Source organism: Petaurus breviceps, unplaced genomic scaffold (genome assembly GCF_028583685.1).
Source record: "Petaurus breviceps papuanus isolate PSGF00001 unplaced genomic scaffold, PetGlider_PUasm1.0 90925, whole genome shotgun sequence".
NCBI lineage: Eukaryota > Metazoa > Chordata > Mammalia > Diprotodontia > Petauridae > Petaurus > Petaurus breviceps.
The window spans coordinates 20,639,179-20,662,691 of NW_027187380.1; the positions used below are offsets into that span (position 1 = coordinate 20,639,179).

Consider the following 23,513-nt stretch of genomic DNA (forward strand, 5'->3'; position numbering starts at 1 on the left):
TTATAATGAAACCCGGGGATACACTAAACTAACAGAATTAAAAGACACTAAGTTCAAATTTCCCAAAATCTATACTGAAATTCCTAACCAGGAAATATAGAAATCCTCAAATAAAGTAGAAAAAAAGGTAGTAATGATGAGAGATCATTTATGTACTGGTCAGATTTCATGGTTGAATTACATAAAATCATAGTATAATGGAATGTGAAGGGAATTTGGAAATTATTTGGCCCAATCCCTTCATTTTACAAATAAGGAAACCAAGGCTGAGGGATATAAAGTGACTTGTCCAAGATGATTCTGATAGTAAATGCTAAGCTGGGACTCAACCCTGGGTCTTCTTCCCCTGAAATCAATACTCTCTCCCCTACAATCACCGCAATTGGATTGATTTCAGTTTATGCTGTAACACAAGAGCAACAAAAGCATCACTTGAGAATTCATTTTGAGATAAATTGTTTTTACCCTCAGAAAAGTCCCTTAACAATCTAGGCCATCAAGGGTCTCCCAGCAACACAACTAAAACATCCCTTCAGGGAAACTGATCCCTTTGGATGTCTGTTTGCTCTGTGCCCACAAAGTCATCTGAACTAGGTCACATGGACAGCTTTAGATTTCAGAAGCTGCATTTTCATGAGAATCTCCTCCAAAACCAGCTTACCACATCCATTCTGAGATCCCTGTTCTCACTAGTCTACCTCTGACTCCCAAACCCCATTGCTTTGTTCTTTAAAAAGGAAAAATAAAAAAGAACATTTTATTGTGAATTTAGTATTATCAACAGTCACACTTTTCAAGACACACATGCAACTGTGAACTTCACACAGTGTTTTTAAAGCAAAGATATTTGAGTTTAACCAGGTAATGACAAATAACTCTCTTTTGCACTTCTCTCCCTTCCCTTTGTACAATTTGTGCAACTTTTAGATGCTAAAAATGCTCTTTTTCATATCTGTCACTACCAGCTAACTTCCATTCCCTCTTAAGTAGAAGTCCTCCCTTCTAACAAATATGTATAGTCTTTAACAAAATAAAACAGCAGCTATAGTTGTCTGATTCTGTAGCTCTGGTCCATTGCTCCTCTGCCAAGCATTCTGTGAGCCTTGTACCCTTATCACTGTAAGGCTATACTTTCGCTTACTTTTAGGGCATGAATAAAATTATTAACCGCTCCCACCCCCACCAAAAAACAAAAAAACTGAAACACCAATGAATCTGATTCTGGAACTGAGGTAGGGATTTGTTACTTTGAAACAGTAAATTGTAGCATACTAGGCATGCAAGGTACTTTCCAAAATTCTGAACACAGAACTTACCTCAAATAGTACGCAAGCCTAGACACATGCCTTTGTAATACACTCGTTATGTAGGGACTGCAATGGATCAATGGATCTGGCAAGAGGATTTTCTACCCTGAATAAAATTTCCATATCCTAATCTGAGAAAAGGAGGTATATAAGAGGAGCCCAGCATACTCTCCCTGGCACAATTTAGACATATTTATTTAACAAAAGTGCTCAATTGGGAATCACATTCATTTTTTTTTTCAAGGAGAGTTATATATTTATAGATTTTTTTTTTCTTTCAGATCTTCTGAATTAATAAAAAATGGCTTCCTGGACATTATGAAATACAGCATTCATCTAGGTCTCTTTTTGCCCAGGACTGACAGTACCCCTTTTTTCTGGAATACTAGTTTGCTGCCAGTTCCAGTTCCAGTGATGAGATAGTCTAGCTTTTTTAGATCCTTAGTCTAAACTGAAGTCTAGATTGCAAAACTGGATGTAATTCCATTGCAGGGGGAAGATGAAAGGGAGGTAAAGAAGATTAAATCATTAGTTCCTTTCCCAAGCTCATTCAATTATTAGTATTTCAAAGGAATTTCTAAAATAGGAACAATTATTTCAAATAATTTAAGCTCCTTTACCTTCACTACCCAGGGAAAAAATAATCTTCAAAGGGTTAGTATCCTCCAAATGCCCCCAAGAAAGCTGGATAAGTCTTCTGACCTACTTTCCCAGCACATACCTGTTTCTATTAGTAAATAATCTTAACAGTGCTTGAGGTAACTGGAATTTTAAAAAAGAGAGAAAACTGGGGAGGTGGTCATGTATTCTGTATTTTCAATATAGATCCAGTTATGTTTTCCCAGCATAAAGTCAATAAGCATGGCGAAGGTTTAAATTATTTGACTGTTGGCTAGAAGCAAATAGTACTTTGAAACATCTGGAAATCTTAGCTCTTGCCTTTGAAACCCCATTCCAAGTAAGACTTCAATACTCTGATAATACTCAATGTGAACACCAAGGCTGTAATAATGAATTTTTATACCAAAGGCAAGCGTCATAGCATTATTTAGGTTTTTCGGCTTTTTTGTTAGGGTGTGGGGGGTGGATGTTGCTCTATTCTGAGAATATAGAACAGAGACCCTAAGACACCAGTGGAAGACCACTACTTAAGTGGTCACCTTACGAGATTTTAACCTACCTGGTTATTAGACAATTGTCACTTATCTTATTAGAAGTCATTTTGTTCAAATTCAAGTAGTCATTTGGGTACAGGGTTGCCCTGAGTTTCTTAGTGTCATGACACAATAAACTATAGAAATATCATATCTTTTACAACACGTGAAACATAGCAATGTACAAGCACTATTTTTATTTAATTTCTTTATTTTAATATTTTTACTGTTATAGAAAGCATTTAGATATGAATATAGATCAATCAAGAAATTTAAAACTATACAAGAGATGTTATGATTTAAGATAGGGCTTACATTATACTCAAGTTAAATGGATATATTTGGGGGGTCTTATATTCCAAAATTCAATTTACTAGCAGAGGAGCTATAACAAGTCAGTTTTGAACAAAACACAACAGAAGCAAATAGCACAAATGGGCAAATTCTATCCAAGTAAAAATTCAGGAGGATTTGGGTTCGATCTAGATAAAACAGATGGAAAAAAGTAATTTTTTAACTAAGCAGATTTTTGTGGGCTTATTTAGCTAGATAATTGTTGCTAGTAACCCTGGACACATTAATTTATAGAAGCAAATATTACTTATTTATAAGGCAAGAAAGAATCAAGAATTCTAAATGTTGCATCAGAGGAATTAGACTTCACAACAATTTTGCAGAGAGTTTGCTTTGCAGTTATGACCTGCACATTCTTCTCATTCATATTATAATGGAGCTATTTTGATTTTGTTCCTTAATAACCTTTAATTGCCTAGAAGCAGGCACAGAGAAATCCATAAGTTTCTATCTATCTTATCTTAATTATCCTAATTTTGCTTTCTGTGAATCAATTCTTCTTCTAGATGAAGCATCAATGAGATCACATAATTTTAGAGACAATAAAAATCTGATAGCCTATATAAAAATCAATGCAATAATACAGAGAACTCTGAAGGTACTCCCTGATGCAATATAAGAGTACACTGCAAGTTTTACTATGCTCTTTCTCTTCTTTCTTAGATAATTCAGTTTATTATAGAAGAAATCATCATGATTATCTAAAACAATCCTTCTCCCCATAATGACCTCTTAATCACTCCATTTGCCATACATAAATATAGCTTTCAAGTATTTTTATCCACTACTCATGGATGAAAAAGTTGTTTAGGAAAAACTGTTTGCAGTAACCATTTAGAATTACAATTTAAAATTTTCATAGATAATAAAATAAAACTTCTTTAACTTGCAATCCAAAGTGTGAGTCTTTAATCATTAGAAAAAGTTTGCTCCAATTTACAACTCAGGCATTGTATGTTATTCAATGCTGGCAGATGCAAGAACCTTATGGAGAACAATATTTTCCTTGGCCATGAGACCAAGTTCCAAACCATGTCCATAAACAGCCAAGAGTGTAAGTTTTAGGTATGCATTTCCAAGGAAAAGCTTTAAAAAAAAGTCTTATTGCATCTACCAATCCTTAATCCTTCCCTTTATTACAATTTTTGTGTGTCAACCAACATAAAATTTGCTTTCTCTGCCCCTTCTCTCTATCACTACCATGAAAAGAGTGACTGATGATGGCAATCATGGGTATACCCACCCATGATATAGGTAGACCCCAAAACTTTGGGTTTAAGTTTTCCATGAACCCATGGTCTCAAAGTATAGCAATCGTCTCAATTTCATATCATGACTTCAATCTCACAGTTCATGACACTGGAGAACTGAGGGAAAACAGATTGCTCTGAATAAAAGAAAGGCATCTTTCTCCACTTGTCTCAAGGCTCAATAAAGGCAAAAATCATTTCGGGCAATCTAGGGCTAATCAAGCAAGGGGAGATCAGATGGCACTTACCAAAGTCTTTTACTGTGACTAGTGTTTTAGGCTCTGTTATAAGCAGAACATAAAGGAGAAAGAATTCTGGACTTGAAGTCAAAATATATAGGTTAAAATTCTAGTTCTAATATCAACCGTGGGTACAGTTACTAGAAGCAATGTAACCCTGGGAAAGTCACTTAGCCCTTCTGATATTTAGCTTTTTTTCTGCAAAACTGGCATAATAATTGTACCATTTTCCCCAGATTGTTATTAAGAAAGTGCTTTGTAAATCATAAAGCACTATAGAAATGAGTTCTAATTATCATTACTTTTCTGTTTAATGGCTCCTTCATTGGGCAATGGCCAGGGACAGTGAAAGGAGATGCAATTAAGAACTGTCAATTTTGTTTCCTAAATATAACATTTCTAATAGATTTTGAAACATTTTGATTGTGAGAGATTATTGAATTTTCTATTAATCATGTTCCTCTTCTATTATTGTCCTTATCCAAGTATATAGTAACAAAAACTGACTTTCTAGATTTAGACTGCCGTTCTGTTTTCAGGTCATTTCAAGCCATTTTCCTTATTGTGGCTATCTTGAGAAAATTTGGGTAGGGAGAGTAATCCACTTGAAACTGCCACTGCCACTGCAGGCTACATTTGGGACTCTACTGTAAGTTGCAGAAGAGCTTTCTGATAAGGTCTTTCATTATTATCATCAGCTGTGGTCTTGGTCATTTCATCAGGATTTTCACTACTGCTAACAATAGCAACAGCACTAAATGACCTTCGCCTAACCTTGGTTTCAGTCATTCCTGTTCCTTTGCCTGAGGATGTTTTCTCAAGGTTGTGTAGCTGCTGATCTTTCCAGTCCAATTGCTTGGCACTACAGAAGGGAGCATATACTTCAACGCTTCCCTCAAATTGTAAACAGTTTACCTTGTAGTATTTTTTCTTCACCTCTAAAACATCATTAAATCTGTGGCCCCAGAGAATTTCTCGAGGCACATAAGAACTTCTTGACTGGTGTGAAGTCCCAGTGGAATCCCCTGTATAAGTAAATGTCACTAAAATCTCAAAGTTGTCTTTGGCTACTGCTTTACGGTCAAGAGCATACAAAGGACTCTCATGATCAATTTCATGGACAATGGTCACTGGTGTCACAAGGATGATCTGGTCATTAACTAGCTTTAGGTCCTTAAATCCCATTGTCATCCGTCTTTCACTGTCTTCCACATAACGAAGTAACTGAGCTCTCACTGTTCCCTCTACTACATGGTTTGGTCTAAAGTCACCAATTCGCCACATGAGGCAAAGTTTCCCATCTCTCATGCCTATGAGGGCAAAGTAACTGAATCGGATGGTCTGGGCTCTCTTTCGAGCTGTTGCCATTTTGGCCAAGGCAGCTCCAATGATGAAGGTGTTTATGATGCAGCTCAAGATCGACTGAAGTATAACCACGAGGACAGCCACAGAACACTCCTCAGTGACACAGCGAGACCCATAGCCTATAGTGGTTTGGGTTTCAAGGGAGAATAAGAATGCTCCTGTAAAAGTATGGACATTATCAACACAAGGCGTGATATTTGGATCATTTAACAGATCTCCATGGTAAAGGGCTATCACCCAAAAGATCAAGCCAAAAATCAGCCAAGAAAGAATGTAAGATAAAGAGAATATTACAAACATATGGCGCCATTTGGTATCCACAAGAGTGGTGAAAATATCAACCATGTAACTCCCCCATTCTCCAAAAATGTGTTTAAAATACACATTGCAACTTCCATCTTTGTGGAGCAATCGTCTTCTTGCTCTTCGCTTCTCAGTTATAATGTTCTCTGGGTGGCAGTTAGTGTACTTGGGCACATTCCCCTCCATGTTCACAATCCGATAGTTGCTGCCATAATAACTCATTTTGTTCTTATACTCTCAGGTCATGCAGCAGGCTAATAGTTCGATGTCTTTGTTTTCAGTCAAAACCTAAAAAGAGAGATAGAAATAGATTTTTATCCTTCAACTGGACTCTTTCTAGAAGACTGTCATTCCCATTACATTTATAGCACATTATATAAACAATGTAATTGCATTCAAAGGGCATAGACAGTCAAGATTAATTATGCTTTTAAGTTCAAGAATCTGACCCAGTTGAGGAAAATAAAACAATAACAACAACAACAAAAACCCCAGACATCCAATTAGGAAAAAATAGCATCTTTATTGTGTGTGTGTATAATATTTTGGGAAATATCATAGTTATTCAGGATGTATTATGCTGAAGCACAACTTTGCTTTCTCTGACCTGAAATTACTAAAATATTTTGATTTCCTTTATGATACAATCCTCTTGTATTAAAAATATTTGGATATGTTTCTAGCTAGCTACAATTAAGAAGTAATACAATTATTCCAAGATTTTGTCTAAGAGCTCTACAAACCTTCCAAAATGCAAAACTTACATTTGACATTATAAACATATTTTTCCTTAATAGGGAAATCTCTCAAAATTCAGCTGTAAGGAAAAAAATCCCACAAACATGAAATATTTTCTCCACTCCAGACTCCACTGAAACTTACATACAACTGTAGATGCCCAGTCTCTATAGCTGATCAAATAGGAATTTTGTCACTTTCCAGCACCTTTTCTGTTCCCACTCTTCTTGAAGTTATCTTGCTCCTTGCTGCACTTTCCCTGACAGGGAACTAAGTTATATCTCATTCAAATGGAGTTTGCTTTTCCAAAGACCCACCTTTAGACTCGTTTGAGTGATTCTTTCTAGAGCCCAGGGGAGGTAAAACCACTCCCAGGTTTCTTTCAGTAAGGTGTAAAATTGCCTTTGCTTTTGTTCCCACTCACTCATATTTTGACACTGCCAACTCTTCACTTTCCCTCTGAAAGGGAGGAGAAAATTTTGCCAAAGGGGCTAATTATCTCTCTCTCTTAAAGGGAGCATGCCCAATTTGCCCAACTCTTAGACAATGAGGTTGCTTCTCTACATTTCTCCAAATTTAATTGTTAAAATCGCCCCATTCTACTTCCAACTACCTTTTCCTCTCACTGGTCATTAAAATATCACCATAGAAAGTATAATTTTGTCCTCCAAAAAAAGTATAATTTTGGTCCTCCAAATAGAAAGCAAGAGCTTCAAATTTCACATCTGAAAGTGAAAGTAAATATTTTAAAATAGAATTTTCCTTCAGCTACCATTATCAAGGAAGAAAACACAATAACCCAAGACACCAGCCCTACTTTTCTAGAGAGTTTAAATTCTCTTGTTATTGCAACTGAGAAATGACTTGCTAATTTTTATTGTGCTTCTGGTCTATCTAAACATGCATGGAGACTTAGGAAGAAATAAATGGTTATCATTAGGTCCTAGTTGGCAAAGACCCTTTTCTAATGCACAAACTGTTTGGGGTTGTTTGGTTTAACAAGCTCTTACTGAGCACCCAGGGTTCCGAGTGCACTGAAATGGTTAATGTACCTACCAAAAGGCATCAGTTTACTCCCTTGTCTCAGTATCAGACCCACTCTACAATAAACACTTTGTTTGATGGAACATTTGTGTGGGATGGACTCTGCTTACATGCTTACAAGCTGAAAATCTTTCCCATGCCAAGAAACCAGTTAGGCACACATTAAAGGTTTGTTTGTTTGTATTTCCCCCCTATCAGTTTGGAATAGTTATATCATCCCCTTTATTGGCATTAAAAAAAGTTTGGGGGGGGTACATTTGTGTATAAAATATGTGACTAATTTGTTGTTAAAGACCCCCATGGTTTCCAAAATGCTTATTGGAATGTAGTACTTGGAAATATTTTGACAACATTTTATCTATAATCTGACTGACCTCATATTTTATAATGACATCAAAAGTGTAACACTATTTTCAAGCTCCCTCCCACTCCATTTTGCCCCAATTACACAATGTATGAACATTTTAAAAATAAGTTTTGTCAAAGACCAATACAATTTTGAATGGAGAAACATATTTAGAATTGCAATTATTTTCATCTCGAATGATTCTAACAACCATTCTTTTAGATGAACCACAAACATCATGAGAGTTAGAGCAAAGAAAGAGTTCATGAATCATGAGCGATTTCTTGACTGTTTTTTCATGCCATCAACAGAAGGAGTTCTCTAAAATTACTTTCCTTTGGTATCATTTAGAATTCAGGTTATATTTAGTAGCAATTCCTACTGAGCCATTGTACTAACTCATAATGTTCAAACCAAGCTATGATCTTTTATGGGCTTATATTTCATATGTTAGCTGTCAGTTACCCTAGCTGAACATGTGAATGGTCTCTTTCCAGAATTTGACATTATCATGGAAACAAGCCAGGATGAAAGAAATTCTGTTTTCTCTTCGTTTGAATGAACCTACCAACCCCTAGCTGTGGTTTTGTTTTTGGAATCACCAGCACATTTGTAAATCTCTTCCCAATAAATAAGCTTTTTAGCTATCTTTTTGTTTTTCATCCCACAGTCATTTAACTAATGAATGTCCTAATGCATATTTTCAAATGAAAAGATGGATTCCCCAAGGCCCTATAGAAATTATGCCAAATAAAAGAGCCACAAAAAAATAAATAACTAAACTAAACTAAACTAAAACTAACAATGCTTAATGACAACCATTTTTTTCAGTGGGCAGAGTGAGTAAAGACGATCCTATTATCAGACTAATCAATTTATGGCTTTGTGCCTGCCAGATATATATGTGAGATCAATCTGATTTTAAATGTGTTTGCCATTGAATCGTTGAGTTCAAGGTTGGTTGGATGGTTTCTTTTTAAGACTTGTTTCAAAAAATTAAATGCTGATATTTTTGTTTAAAGCCATAATCTCTAAATTCTCAACTTTGTTATCATTATAATCAAAAAAGTGTTTTCTAACCTTGGGCAAATTACTTAACCCCAATTGCCCTCCAAAAGGCAAAAATAAAAAGTGTTTTCAAGAACCTAAAGGAATAAAGCTCTCTTGTTTCTATTTTCAAACAAACTTGATGCCTTTGGTTTTCTTTATCACATTCATTTATGCATGTTTCTCTCACCCTCTCCAACACAGTAAGTCACCCCTTATAACAAATATTTTTAAAAATTTATTTATTTTCTTTTAGTTTACAAAATTCATTTCCACAATCCATTTAAATTCCAAATTTTCTCTCCCTCCTTCTCCCCTCCCCCCATGATGGTATGCAATCTGATATAGATTCTATAAATACCTTCACATTATACATCAGTTAAGTTGTAAAGAAGAGTTATAGCCAATGGAGTGAACAACAAGAAAGAAGGAATGAAAAAAAAATACAAAAGAGAGAGAGCAAGTGGTTTGCTTCAATATGCATTCAGACTCTGTAGTTCTTTCTCTGGATGTGAATATCCCTTTCCATCATGAATCTTTTGGAGTTGTCTTATAACCTTGCATTGCTGAGAGGAGCCTAGTCTATCATAGTTAGTTGTCACAGATACAATGTTTCTAATTGTGTACAAAGTTCTGGTTCTGTTCTGCTCACTCAGCATCAGTATAACAAATATTTTGAAAGAGTAAGTGGTAGCTCTGAAAATAAAGCAACACATCAACCATGTCTGACAGATGTATGCAACATTACACACCCATAGCCCTCCACATCTGCAATGAACAGAAAGAGGTGCAATGTTTCAGCTCTTCTCTAGGCCTGATAGAAATCCAATATGTTCAGTTTTTTTATTGCTTGATCTTATTCCTTGTTATAATATTTGTGTAGCTTTTAACCTTAATTTAGTTTACGTTTCTCTATAATAATCCATTTTTATGTGTTCTTTGAATTCTTGTGTAATTTTTTATGACACAATTATATTTCATTGTAGATTCAGGTATCATAGTGTTTACTCATTTGCTACCACAAAATAAAAGGCAGGGGGGGGGGGCAGTGGAGTATTTCTTTTTGCATGACATGCTTCCTGAGCTCTAGGAACTTATGGTGTTTATTTTTTGCTTAAAAAGTACTTCCTTTATGGGAACTAGAAGATGAATCAAATAAGTCTGGGAAACCATAGCACATAAATCTACAAAGTACAGAATGCATCATTTCCTTCCTTCATTCCCCTCAATTCTGTTTCTACCCCCTCTTCTCCAGCTCTGGTTTGAAACTACACCAATGAACTAATACATTCATTGGAGGAAAAAAAAAGTCATTCTTAACTTCTCTTTAAGGAGTTTTTATAGGTTGACTATGACAAGAATTTAATTATCAATTAGTGGCATTGAGTTACAATGAGGTTTCTTTCAGAGAATACAAAAAAACATAAAAGATATCAGTCATTCTGTATTGCTCTCTTCTCATCAACCTAATTGATCCAAATTTACAATAAATGTACATTTTAGATAAACTAAGTGGAGAAGAATAAATAACTATAAACCGTTCTGTGACTAGTAGGAGCTACATTTTCTCTCTTCCTTATTCTTTTCATCATTTCTCTTATTTTTTCTTTCTTCTTCTTTTCCTTTCCTTTCTCTTTTCTTCTCTCCCCCCCTATCTTCCCCTTCTCTTCCCATCCCTTCTCTTTCTTTCTCTCACATCTCTGTCTTTCTCTTTCTGGCTCTCCATCTCACCCATGCTTGAATGCAGTGGTCATACATAGGCCTGACTCCACTGGTGACCGGCAAGGGAGATTTGGCCTACTCTGTTTCTAGCTTGGGTTAATCTGTCTCTCCTTAAGCAGGTTTGTGCCCCCCTCCCTGGAATACTCCTCTTCTCCTGGGTTTGATCATACTGGTGCTAGACTTAATGTGGATAGTCTATCAACTTCCGCCCTACTATATCTTAAAACTTCTGTGCTCAAGCAATACATTAGTCTTGGTCCTCTCAGGCTTATAAACATGCAACAAATCTTTGAGTACTCAATGAATAACACATCCTTTTCAGCCTTCATGTTCCCAGAAGGGATTCAGAGAAGTGGAAGGAGAATGAAGCACTTTCCAGTTGAGAAATAAGTGGTGCATTATTCAGCAAAAGTGGAGGAGTTTGAAAAGTGAATAGTGAAAAATGAAAAGTGAAAAATGGCTGAAATGTCAAAGAATTTGAGAAAAAAATGAATTAAAACTCAGAACACAAGTAGATAAATCAACATTAAGGATCCTAAAGCTAGAATTGTGAGCATAAGAGAGATGACAAAATTCTTTTTAAGAAAGATCTTGAAAAAAAGTTTATGAATAATTAAAGAAAGACACTTTATGATTAAAACCACTAAAAATATGCCTAATTCTCAGCATCATGTGACATGTTCACAAAAATAGACCACTTAGAACACAGAGAAATTATAAATACATGTTTAAAAAACAAATGCTAAACACAGTCTTTGAATACTATAATGAAATTTAAAAATTTCAGGAAAAGAAGCACAACTAAAAGACAGAACTAAATTAAGATTTAATAATGAAATTATAAACAATGAATGGGACAAAAATAAATCACAGAAGAATTAACTATATGAAAAAAATAATAATGATAACTTGCAAAATTTTTTCTGGAATGAATCCTTATAAGTCTATACATATACACATACACACATATAGTTCTCTAAAAGCATTCATCAACATAATAGAAGGAAAGAAAAGATAAATAAACTACACATACAAATGAAATTCCAAACAAACCAAGTAGTTACAAACCCAAAATAAGCATAAAAGAAGATATCTTGAAAATTGGGAAAGCAATGCATAAATTTGAAAGCAAAAAGTTTATAAAAATGACAAATAGTACTAGAATTTTGTTCTTTTATAAGACTAACAAAATGATAAAGCTTTTAACAACTGTAGCAGCAAGCACCCCAGCGTCCCCAGGGTGTCTGCCACCACAGGTTCTTGGATCTGCTTTGATAAAGGAAAGCAACTCAAAATGGATTAACAAGCTTACTTTAATCAGTCAAATATGTATCATTTACCTAATTCAGGGGAAAAAGGTCAGCACCCCGAACTTCAAAGTATACAGACAGAATTATCAAGACAAAAATAGATCAAGCAGACAGATTCCCAAACTGTCCAACCATTACATTCATTCCAAACAACATCTGGGTTTCAAAGCTGGGGGGCTCTGGACAATGGCTTTCCAGAGTTTCATCTGATCAAATCACAGAACACTTCTCAAAGTGAGCCCCAAAACAAAGCTACACATCAGGGCTTATATAGCCTTCTCCTGGCTCAGAGAATGTAACAACCTTATTGACTCACTGGCCAATCAAGAAGTCTCTACTGAAAAACAAGCCTCCCACCCCAGGCTCCAGGTGCACTTTAGCCTAGGGGCAGGGAAGATCTTACAAATTTACATTCCCATTACACCAACTTGACTAAAAGTCAGAGAGAAGAAATATATATGTGTGTGTGTGTTTGTGTGTGTATATATATGTGTGTGTGTGTGTGTGTATATATATATATATATATATATATATATACATATATATATGTATATATAAATGAAGTGGAATTTCAGAAAATCCAGAAGCAACAAAAATAATTACCATGATCTAGTGTGCAGTTATATGACAATAAATTTGAGGATTCAAAATAGAAATAATATACAAAAATATGAAATGCCTCAATTAAAAGAACATCAGATAAAAAAATAAAACAATCTAATTTCTAGAGAAGGAAATTGAACTATAAATAAAGGAAATATGGAAGGAGAGATAATTAAATTGCAAGAGAATATCAATGTTTTGTCCACAGTAGGCAAACTATTCTCAAAAATAAGAAATGAGGCTCTCTACCAATACTTTCTGATATTCAAATATGATACGATCATTTAAAATGGGAAAGTATAAAGCAAAACAATAGGAATATGGCAATTTATAAACACATATATATATATATATATATATATATTCACATATTCTATTTTTAAAATAAAATCCTGGAAAAAAAGACTGCAGAAATATATTTTAAAAATTAATGTGATTAAGTTGCAGTTATAGCATGGATATAGGGGTGGTTGAGCATTAATAAAATAACTAGGGCAATTAATTATGTTAAAGCAAAAAAAATCACATGATTATATCAATAGTTGCAGAACAAAGATTTTTTTGGAAAAGCACAATATACATTTGTGCCAACAATTAGAAAATTTATAATATAGACTCTATTCCATAGAGGACTGCATTTTGAGTATGATTAAAGAGTACCTATCTAAAACCAAGACTTACTATTATATTTAAGATTAAAAGACTTCCCAATTAATACAGCAGTAAAGCATTGATGCCGCATTTCCCTGATGCTATTTTATATAATTCCAGAAATTCACATACTAATAATAATAAATGAAGAAGAATATCATAAGTATACATATAGAAGGAAAGCTATACTTATTTGATGATAACCTAATGATTGACTTAGACAATCCTAGATAATCAGCAAAGAAACTAATTAAGACAAATAGTAGCTTCAACAAAGTTGAAGCCTATAAAATGAATCCATAAAAATGAACATTACCATTTTGCAATAACACAGTATAGGAAGGAGGCAATAACAGAGAGCAATTCAGTTAAGAACAATTTCAAAATCATAAAAAAACACCCAACACCTCAGAGTCTATCTACTAAAACACACTAAAGAAATGAAGAGTAACTTAAGAAATTTTCAGCACTCACTTCTATGCCATGCTAATACAATAAAAATGGTAATATTACAGAAGTTAGTTCACAAATTGAATACTACATTAATCAAACTGAGTCAAACTTTGCTTTTCAGAGTTAAACAAAATAATACCAAAATTAATTGGGTGATTGGTGGTAGTGAACAAAAGATCCAGAAAATCTAGGAAATCATGAACAGAGGGGAACAAAAAAGATTAGTCCTCTGAAACCTTGTAATACATAACAAAGCAAAAATCATCCAACCCACTTGAAAGTAGTTTGAAAAATAGAAAGCATATCAATAGAACAGACTCAACAAGGGAGAACGAGAAATAAATGAACTCAATAAATTAGTTTTCATAAACCCCAAAGTACTAATTACCTTCCTTATTTGACAGGAATTGCTAGATAAACTCGAATGCATTAGAAATAATTTAGACTTAGAACAACATTTTATTTCACGTACCTGTTTTGAACCTTAGGCAACTTCCCAAGGTTCAAAATACCAGCATAAGTGCTCTCCATTTTATTCAGTGAAAAATTAAGAACAGAAAAGATCAAAATATGGCATCATTCAAAATACAGCATTTACTAAGTGTGATTCAATAATGTCCAAGTACTACCTGATTTAATCAAGTACTACCCCACCCCAGGACATTACATTCATTTAATCAATCACAAAGTTCCTCTTCTAAATACTACTCCACCCCTAGGCTATACATTCATTTAGTCCATCACAAAGCCCCTCTTCTCAAATGGAGATTAGTTTCCAATCATAAGTAAAGTACATTCCTTTGTTCAATCACAGAGCACAAAAAGGTCAAAAGTTCCCCACCCTTGGATCACAACTGAATCTACCCCAGAGTTACAACAAGCTTAAGCACATCATTTAATACCCAAATGGAGGTCTTTTCTTCCTCTTGACAGGAGGCAAGTTCTCATCAATCTTTGTTCCTGGGGAGACAGATCTTAGCAAGGCCACAAGATACATTGCCAGTCTCTTCATTAATTCATCCTCTGTTTTCAGAACAGTCCTAGGACCCCTGAAAACATTAGCAAAACCCTCTCCCAGGATTTCTGTAAACATACAACAAGAAAATCCTTTTTCAGGGCTTCTGAACCAACAGCAAAGTTCCAAGAATTCTGCAACAACAGCACTGTCCTTCACCAGTGGACAGAATTCACTCCCTGTCTGCAGAACAGTCTCAGTATCTCTGAACCAACAGCAAGGTTCCAAAACCTCTGCAACAACAGCACTGTCCTTCCCAGTGGACAGAATTCACTCTGTCTGCAGAACAGTCTCTGGAGCTCTGAACCAACAGCAAGGTTCAAAGACCTCTGCAACAACAGGACTGTTTTTTACCAGTGGACAAATCTGGCAAAACAACATCAAAACAGACAGACATAGTACCAGCATAACAGCCATGTCTCCTCAGTGCTTGGCAGCTCTGAGTGGCAGCTCTCAAAAGTCCTGGGCAATTCAAAGTGGTCCTCAGCAATCCTCTTGGTCTCTCTCTGCCTACAAAATGCTGCTTCCAAAAAGTTCTTCTGCCTCTCTCTTTTCTTGTGTCTCTCTAAATTTACATCATCAGCTCCTCCCAGTTCAGCACTTTCTTTTCACATCAACAAGTCCATCCCACAAGTGGGATTCACAAGCTCTGGGTTTTAACACCAAAAACCAAGCCAATACAGGGGGATCTTTAAATTCCATTACTATTACAGTACCACAGTAAATTCAAAAGAAGATGTCACTAAGAGTAAGATCATGACATTTTGAAAAATTAGGAAAAAAGATGATCATAAAATTTTCCTGGGTTTCAGTGTAGAAGTCTTTCAGTGTAGAAGTCTTCACTATCAAGGGATAAAGTTGCTTAGAAGAGCTAATATATATATATATATATATATATGTATGTATGTATGTATATATATATATGCATGTGTGTGTAAAATTACATATATCATATACATATATTTAATTTTCATAACACAAAATTTAAAAGAATTTACATAAACAAAATTAATGTAACAAATATAAAAAGGAAGTAATCATCTAAGAAGACACCTTTGTATTAAATATCTCTGATAATGGTCTGATATCCAAGAAATATAGAAAAATTATAAAAATAGAGAATAATGAAAGACATTCCGCAATAGATAAAAAGGTTTTAGAAAAGATATGCAAAAATAAATTTCAGAATATGTATATAAATTATCTATAATATAATAACATACAATATAATATAATAAATATATGGCAGAATAGTATAAAATATAACACTAATTATATAAAATATACATTTATATAATTACAGACTGACTATGCCTCAGAATATATCAATATATTTATCAAAATTCAGTACTACCGTAATAGGAACAAGGCTGCTAGGGTCTACTAGCAGTAGAGAAATCCCCAAAAGAGTTTTTTGCATGTATGTTTTTGAATCTGATGGAAATGTTCAGATCTTATAAGTTTAACTGGTTTTGTTCTGACATTGATTGTATTATAGCCTTGGATGAAAAAGACTTCTGTTAAAAAATGTCTTTTTTCAATCTTCTGTATTCTATTCTTCATATTGGCTTGCACATGACAAGTCCTCCCTTTACAGGAATAGTTAGCAGCTTAAAGCAACAACAACAATATTCCTTCCCAAATTTTTCTGGCTTCAAAAAATATATGTCAAACTAGAGATAAATCAATAAGCCCTCTATGTGTCAGGTCTTTTTGAATGTTATTTCATATTTTCTGAGGATTAGCTAATCTATTTTGTTTCAGTGGTTTGTTAACTCTTGACACTTGTTTTCTTTTTCTTTTCTTTTCTCTTTTTCTCATTTTTAACCACACATTTCTATCTGCTTTAGTGCATTTGATTCTCTTTCATTCTGAATTTGAATGATCACTGAGATGCTTGATTTCCCCATACCAATGGCTGCAATGGTATCTAACCATTGTTCAAGTGTGTACTCTTTAATTGCTACAGCTTTTCATGTCTTCTTAGAGACATAGCCATACTTAAAAATCTCAGAATTAAAAATGCAACAAAAGAAAACAATGCAATAAAACAAATCCCACATTTGGGATTTGATCAGAAAGAAGTCTTTCTGTGTCTCAGTTCTTGCCTCTGAAATTGCCTTCCCTCTACTCTGCATATTTTGTATGCACCTGGTCATTTACATTTTATCTCCTTGATTAGATCATAAGCCCTTTGGGAGTGAGGGGGGCCTTGTTTTTGCCTTTCTTTATATCTCCAGAACTTATCATAGTGCCTGACACATAGTAAATATTAATAAATGTTTCTTGAATGACTCACCACATGAATGTGAGTCAATCAACTAACTTTGTTGGTCTGGCATTGTCTAAGCTTGGTTATAGAATGTTTCTGTCCCATTAGAAATGAGAAATATGAAAAATTCAACAAAATTTGGGAAGAATTATATGAGCTGATTCAAAGTGAAGAGAAACAAAAGAAGATACATAATAACTTTTGTTATCCATTCATTTTTAGTCATATCTGACTCCTCATGACCCCACTTGGGGTTTTCTTGGCAAAGATACTAGTGTTTAACTATTTTCTTCTCCAGTTCATTTTACAGATGAGGAAACTGAGGCAAACATGGTTAGATGCATTCTGAAGATCACACAGCTAGTAAAAGTCAGGGGCCAAATTTGAACTCCAGATATGAATCTTCCTGACTCCAGACATAGCACTCTATCCATTTCACCACCATATATATATACACATATATACATATATATGTATATGTATATACACACATATTTATGTATATACATATACGTATATATACATATATACCCCTATACCATGTAAATATAATGAACAACAAAATGAACATTTGAAACTGAAATTCTGTGAAACTATGACCAGTGCTCACTGCAAAGAAGAGATGTATGTCCTTCCAGCTTCTTTGCAAAGGTGAAGTACTATGGATGTGTAATTCTGAATGTATGTTGTGCAGAAATGTACAGCTTATCAGGTTTTTGTTACTACTCTCTCTCTCTCTCTCTCTCTCTCTATTATATTTGGATGGCTCTCTGGGAGGCTGAGAAGGAAGAGGAAGAACAGGAAGAAGAGGAGGAAAAAAACACTGGAAAATGTGGGTGATAAAAAATAAAGGATTGCACTAATTTTTTAAAAATGTGTCAATAAAAGTATTTTTTTTAAAGACAGTTTTTTTCAACCTCTTGAACAAGATATAAATGATGATCTTGTGACTTTGTAAGCTACAACGAAGTTAGGTGCCATAATGGATATTGAGTGATGGAGTCAGAAATACTACCTGGGTTTAAATTTTTTATACATACATACACACATATATGTATATATACACACACATATATGCATAGATGTTTATATATACAAATATATGTATAGACACACACACACATATATATATACATGGAAATTTTTGACAAAATAAAATTCTCATTTCTGAAGAAAAATGTACAAGTTTCAATAGGGTAAATATCTATAAAAACATGAGTCACAATTTTATGTACTTTAAGCTATAATCATTTCCTTTAAAATCAAGAGTAAAGCAATGATATATATTTTCAACGCTGTAGTTTGAGACAATACTAGAAATTTTAGCTATAGTAATAAAAGAAGATAAATAAATTGATCCAAAAGACTCAAGATGGAAAATGCTCTTCACATCCAGAGAAGGAATTATGGAGTCTGAATGCAGATTAAAGCAAACTATTTGCTCTCTTTTTGTTGTTGTTGTCTTTTTGTTTCTTCTTTCTCCTAATTCCTCCCATTGGCTCAAATTCTTCTTTACAACATGACTACTGTGAAAATATGCTTAATATGACTGTATTTGTAGAGCCTATCTCAGATTGCATGCTGTCTTGTGGAGGGGGGAAAGGAGAGAGAGGTAGAAAATTTAAAACTCAAAATCTTATGGAAGTGAATGTTGAACAAGAAAAAACTAATTAATTAAATAAATAAAAAAGAAATTGAGTTAGCATAGGGAAAGAGGAAATAAAAGTGCTGATTTTTATCTAATGATTGATTTAGAAAATCTAAAAGTAAACTAAAAATTAATCAAAATAACAATTGTTATATGATATACAATGAATCTACATGAATCTGTATATTTTAACCCTACTCCCTCCCTCCCCAAAAAATTCAATTGGGAAGAAATAGAGAAAATTCATTGAAAATAACTATTGTAGTATTCAAAAAATACTTGAAAATTATTTTAAGTTACAAAGGAACCATGAATATATGATTATAAAAATTTTTATAGAATTTTTAAAAATTCTGTAAATAGTGAAAATTAATTGCTCATGGATATTCTAAGCTGATTTAATAAAAATGACACTAATATTCTAAAATAATTTACTTAATGAATTAGTTACATAACAAACAACTAAAGAATTACTGTATAAAGACAGCCTTTTGTTTTTAGAAAACAAGGGATAAATGCATCTGGAAGAACAAAAGCTAAAATATCTCAATGGAAACAATCACAAAATGGGAAAGAAAAATATTATATCTCAAACTATATTACTAAACTGTAGTGGTCTGCAAAGTAGTAATCTTCAAAGGTATTCAGTATTGGTTTAAAAAGAAAGCAAAAAAGAATGAAAGGGTTTGAGGATCTATAGCAACTTAGGCATCTTTCACAAACCAGTCAGATCATAAATTGCCAGAATGCCTGTTACATAAAAACCTGATTCAAAGATTAAAAATAAATCATTTTGCAATGATAGATTTAGAGATTATTATTATAATTATATTTAAGCATTAATTTAATTATATTTAATTAATAATAATTAATTAATTATAATATTATTAATATATTATTATAATTAGAGATAAATAATCAAAGGATATGAACTGATATATATTTTTTTAAAGCAATAGGGGTTAAGTAACTTGCTCAAGGTTACACGGCCAGTTATTTCTGGGTGTGGTGCTGAGTGTCTGAGCCCAGGATTCCATCTCCAGGTCTTCTCAACACTGGAGCCGGTGCTCTTACTCGCTGTGCTACCTGGCCGCCTCTGAACTGATATTTTTCAAAGGAAGAAATCCAAGTTATCAACAAGCATAGAGAGAAAATGCACTATATTTAGATAAATGAATATTTACAAAAAACTCTGAGGTGTCACCTTATACCTTTCCAATTGGCAGAGTCTAATCAAATTATTAATCAGTACAGGAGTTTTGATCCAACCTGATCAGCCCTCTTTAAGTAGCCCCCACTTTGTTCACTGTATTGGTGCCAGCACTACAAATTGGAGTCAATGAGACGAATGTTAAATTTTCAGTGTGAGTTTTTACACTTTGGAAATCAGAATATGCTACAAATCAGGTCTTGATTTGTTATTTCATTGGTTGTCTAGACTTTAAGGTAGTGATGAAGAAAATGTTCATGCAAATTAAGCTTAACTGTATATCATACTTTTTCAGAGGTCCAGTTGTTGAATATAGAACAGCAAAGAACTCCAGAGCGCTGGTGCTCTAGGAACTCCAGCCTCCTTCCCCAGTAACAGGGATTACAGAAGGGTACCACCAAAGCTGGCGGCAGTGACCCTCTTAGAGATCTCTGTGCATCTTTTTGCTTTTCTTAATAAATGTTCGATTGGCCATTTAGTTTCCTTATGTCTTTCAGTCCATTCTCACAAAAATAAAATACTTTCTGGCAAAACATAAAAAAAAAATAACTAGCAGAAAATGAAACTATTGTATGGCACATAGTACTTTGGGGATTGCCAATACTTGAGCCTCAAAAAAGAGAGACAAGATCAACTATCAATATTAAAAGAATTAATTAGAACCTTTAAAACAACTGCAAAGAGTAGTAGACAATCTTACAGACTTGTAAAGTCAGGCATCAGTGCTTCAGTCTGCCGGAGCAACTCACAAAAACAAATATAGTGACATTTAATTCATCTAAGTAAAACCAGAACCAAGTAAAAAGCAATGGTAAGTGGGGTAAAAACTGAGGGTAGAGAGTAGGTGGGGAAGATTTGGCCACTGGAGGCCTACAGAAGAAACCATGAAAACAGTTGTTAACATATCAGGGAGATAGAAAGCAGGGTTAGAAATAAACAGGACCCAAAACACTTCCTTGCCCTACTGTCATGTCCCCAATGCTAACCAAACTTTATCTTCAATTGCTAAAGTCTATTTTTATTTTCTCTTCTGACTTCAAACTTCAAAGAATATTTAGAGGGATATTTACTTGATCTTATTTTTTATAACATTGGAAAGGGGGGAACTTTGTATTCATGGAATTTTCCCCTTTTAAATATCCACATTGCTATCATTATCCCTCCTTTTCTCTCCTCTAAACCTTATTTATCTTGCTGTATTTTGGGGGTGACTAAAAAAAAAGGGAAAACAAAACAAAACTATATGGCACTAGGAAATAATCTCAAAATCTAACAGTATAAATTTGAAATGACCACATTGTGAAATAACATAATGATATGACATAAAATAACATAAAGATTTTTAAGATTAATATCAAAAGGGGAGGCTAGGTGGAGCAATGAATAGAGCACTGGCCCTAGAGTCAGGAGGACCTGAGTTCAAATCCGGCCTCAGGCACTTGACATACTTACTAGCCATGTGACTTTGGGCAAGTCACTTAACCCCAATTGCCCTCCAAAAAGCAAAAAAAAAAAAAAAAAAGATTAATATCAAAAGTCATAACACTAACAATACATAATGCTATGATTTTTAAGAGTCATATCAAAAGTCAACAGAATCATTGAATTGCTTCATGTCATACTCTCTGTCCTGCTGTTGAATCATATTGCTGAGAAGAGTTTTATCATAACCAAGCCCAGTCATGAGACGAATTCAGGCAGGAAGGTTATTTCTAAACCCTCCAAAGCTGGAGGTTTTACTTTTGTTTCTTGAAAGCTCCATGTTGAGAACTTCCACAACCTTCCTATAGAACCCATTTCCCCCATTAATAGTCAAGAATGGCAGGTTTATGTCCACTAAATCAGGTTGACTTAGTAGTTGGGTTTGTCATCTAAAAAGCTAAGTAGTAATGAAGAAAGGTCAGAAATCCTTTTGTATTTTTTATTTTGGGTATTTCTTATCTCCCATCTCACACCAAGGTGTTCAATTTTACTGATTGTAAAAAGAAATTGAGAAAGATTCATGAGTAAACCAACCATGAGGGACAGATTTCAAATGGATACCCCAAGCACCTCACAATTATCAGAGTATCTCTGAATATGTCCCAACATTCGCGTGCTTCCTTTTTCATTTGTGTGTTTGGGATGTTCTCTTTATCTAACCTTATTGTTCATTTTAAAACAAACAATCCAAAAAACCTAATTTGGGTATAACATACAAATTCTGACTTGTGACTTTTTCAGTTTCAGAATTTATAACATTCCCAAAGAAGTCTGATTCCTTTCCCACTGAAGATGCCATTTCTGTATATTAAGACTGCGTGCAAGTTGTTTTTTTTTTCACTAAGATCTCCTGTTATATATGCTTGAAGTTATTCAATTGCTATTTTGATTTGTTCTTATTTCTGGAGGGACATTTATTCTAATGAACGGTACTTGGGCAGGACTTTTTCAGGGCCCAAGGGCAGCAATTTTCCTCAGGCTGACACTCTCCTATGTTTAAGTGATTCAATTTCAGTCAACACCAAAGCTGAGAATTCAACAGGAAAATAAAGCAGCTGGTACTTTCCATAGCTGTTTTTCTTTCTAGCTTCGCTTTGGACTGTGGGTGAATAAATGGGCTCTAAGAAAAGACATACAAAAGAACCCCAGATTGCCACTGGAAGATTGTATCTTAAGACAGTGCTTCAGACTGATACATTTCCTATAGTGTTCATTTATACTTCTAATAACTTCTCATTTCTTACAAGCTAGAACTTTGAAAACCCTGCCACTTCAAACAGGTAATAGAGGACTTGGTGGTTGACATCAGTCATCGTATATAATTGATACCTCTCTAGGCTTTCAACAAAACCCACTTCTTTTCTACTATCAGGTAAGCTTTTGTTGCCACTGTACAGCTACAGAAGAATCATTCTGTCAGAAATTCAAGGCTTTAAGTTTCATAACTGATGAGTACCAGTATTGGAAATGCAAATTAGGTAGTCTTCTTTTTAAACTTTGTCTATAAATAATGCAAATAGAAGTGCTGTTTTTTGAAGAGGGGCATAAAGACTCTTATCACCCACCCACAGACAGCTTTGTTGGCTATAATACAAGAAATGCAAATCAAAACAACTTTGTCACTTTATGGTAATACCACTTCCTGCTAGTAAAATTGGCAAAGCTCACCAAAATCGATAAAATTCATTGTTGGCTTGTTAGCAAATAAACATTATTTGGGGGAGGTGGGGATGGGTGGAATATCCATAGATTGGTAAAAGCTTTGGTAAGTGATCTATCAATATGCAGTCACAAAATTTAACATACCCTTTGACCTAGCAGTCTCATCACTAGGATAATATCTTAAAGTTATTACTAAAAGGACTTTTTTAAAAGCACATATCAAATCTAAAATGTTCCTGTCTCTTTTACTTATAATAGGGGACAGCTAGCAATGACTGAGGAGTGGCTGAATAAGCTATGGTGTATTGATATAATGGAAGACTATTGTATTACAAAAG

At 34.2% G+C, this 23,513-nt stretch overlaps 1 protein-coding gene across 3 annotated transcripts in view; it reads right to left on the reverse strand.

Annotated features, from left to right (window-relative positions):
• Positions 1-3,941: 3,941 nt before the first annotated feature.
• Positions 3,942-23,513, reverse strand: part of KCNJ16 (potassium inwardly rectifying channel subfamily J member 16) — a 79,872-nt gene continuing 60,300 nt past the window's right edge. For 2 of the 3 annotated variants that reach the window (XM_069076533.1, XM_069076534.1), the window contains one exon: positions 3,942-6,260. In XM_069076533.1, coding sequence (XP_068932634.1) covers positions 4,935-6,194 — 1,260 coding nt within the window. In that variant the 5' untranslated portion in view covers positions 6,195-6,260 and the 3' untranslated portion in view covers positions 3,942-4,934. Of the gene's footprint in view, positions 6,261-6,854; positions 6,983-23,513 lie in introns of those variants that run through there. The other variant, XM_069076535.1, reaches the window with a different exon arrangement.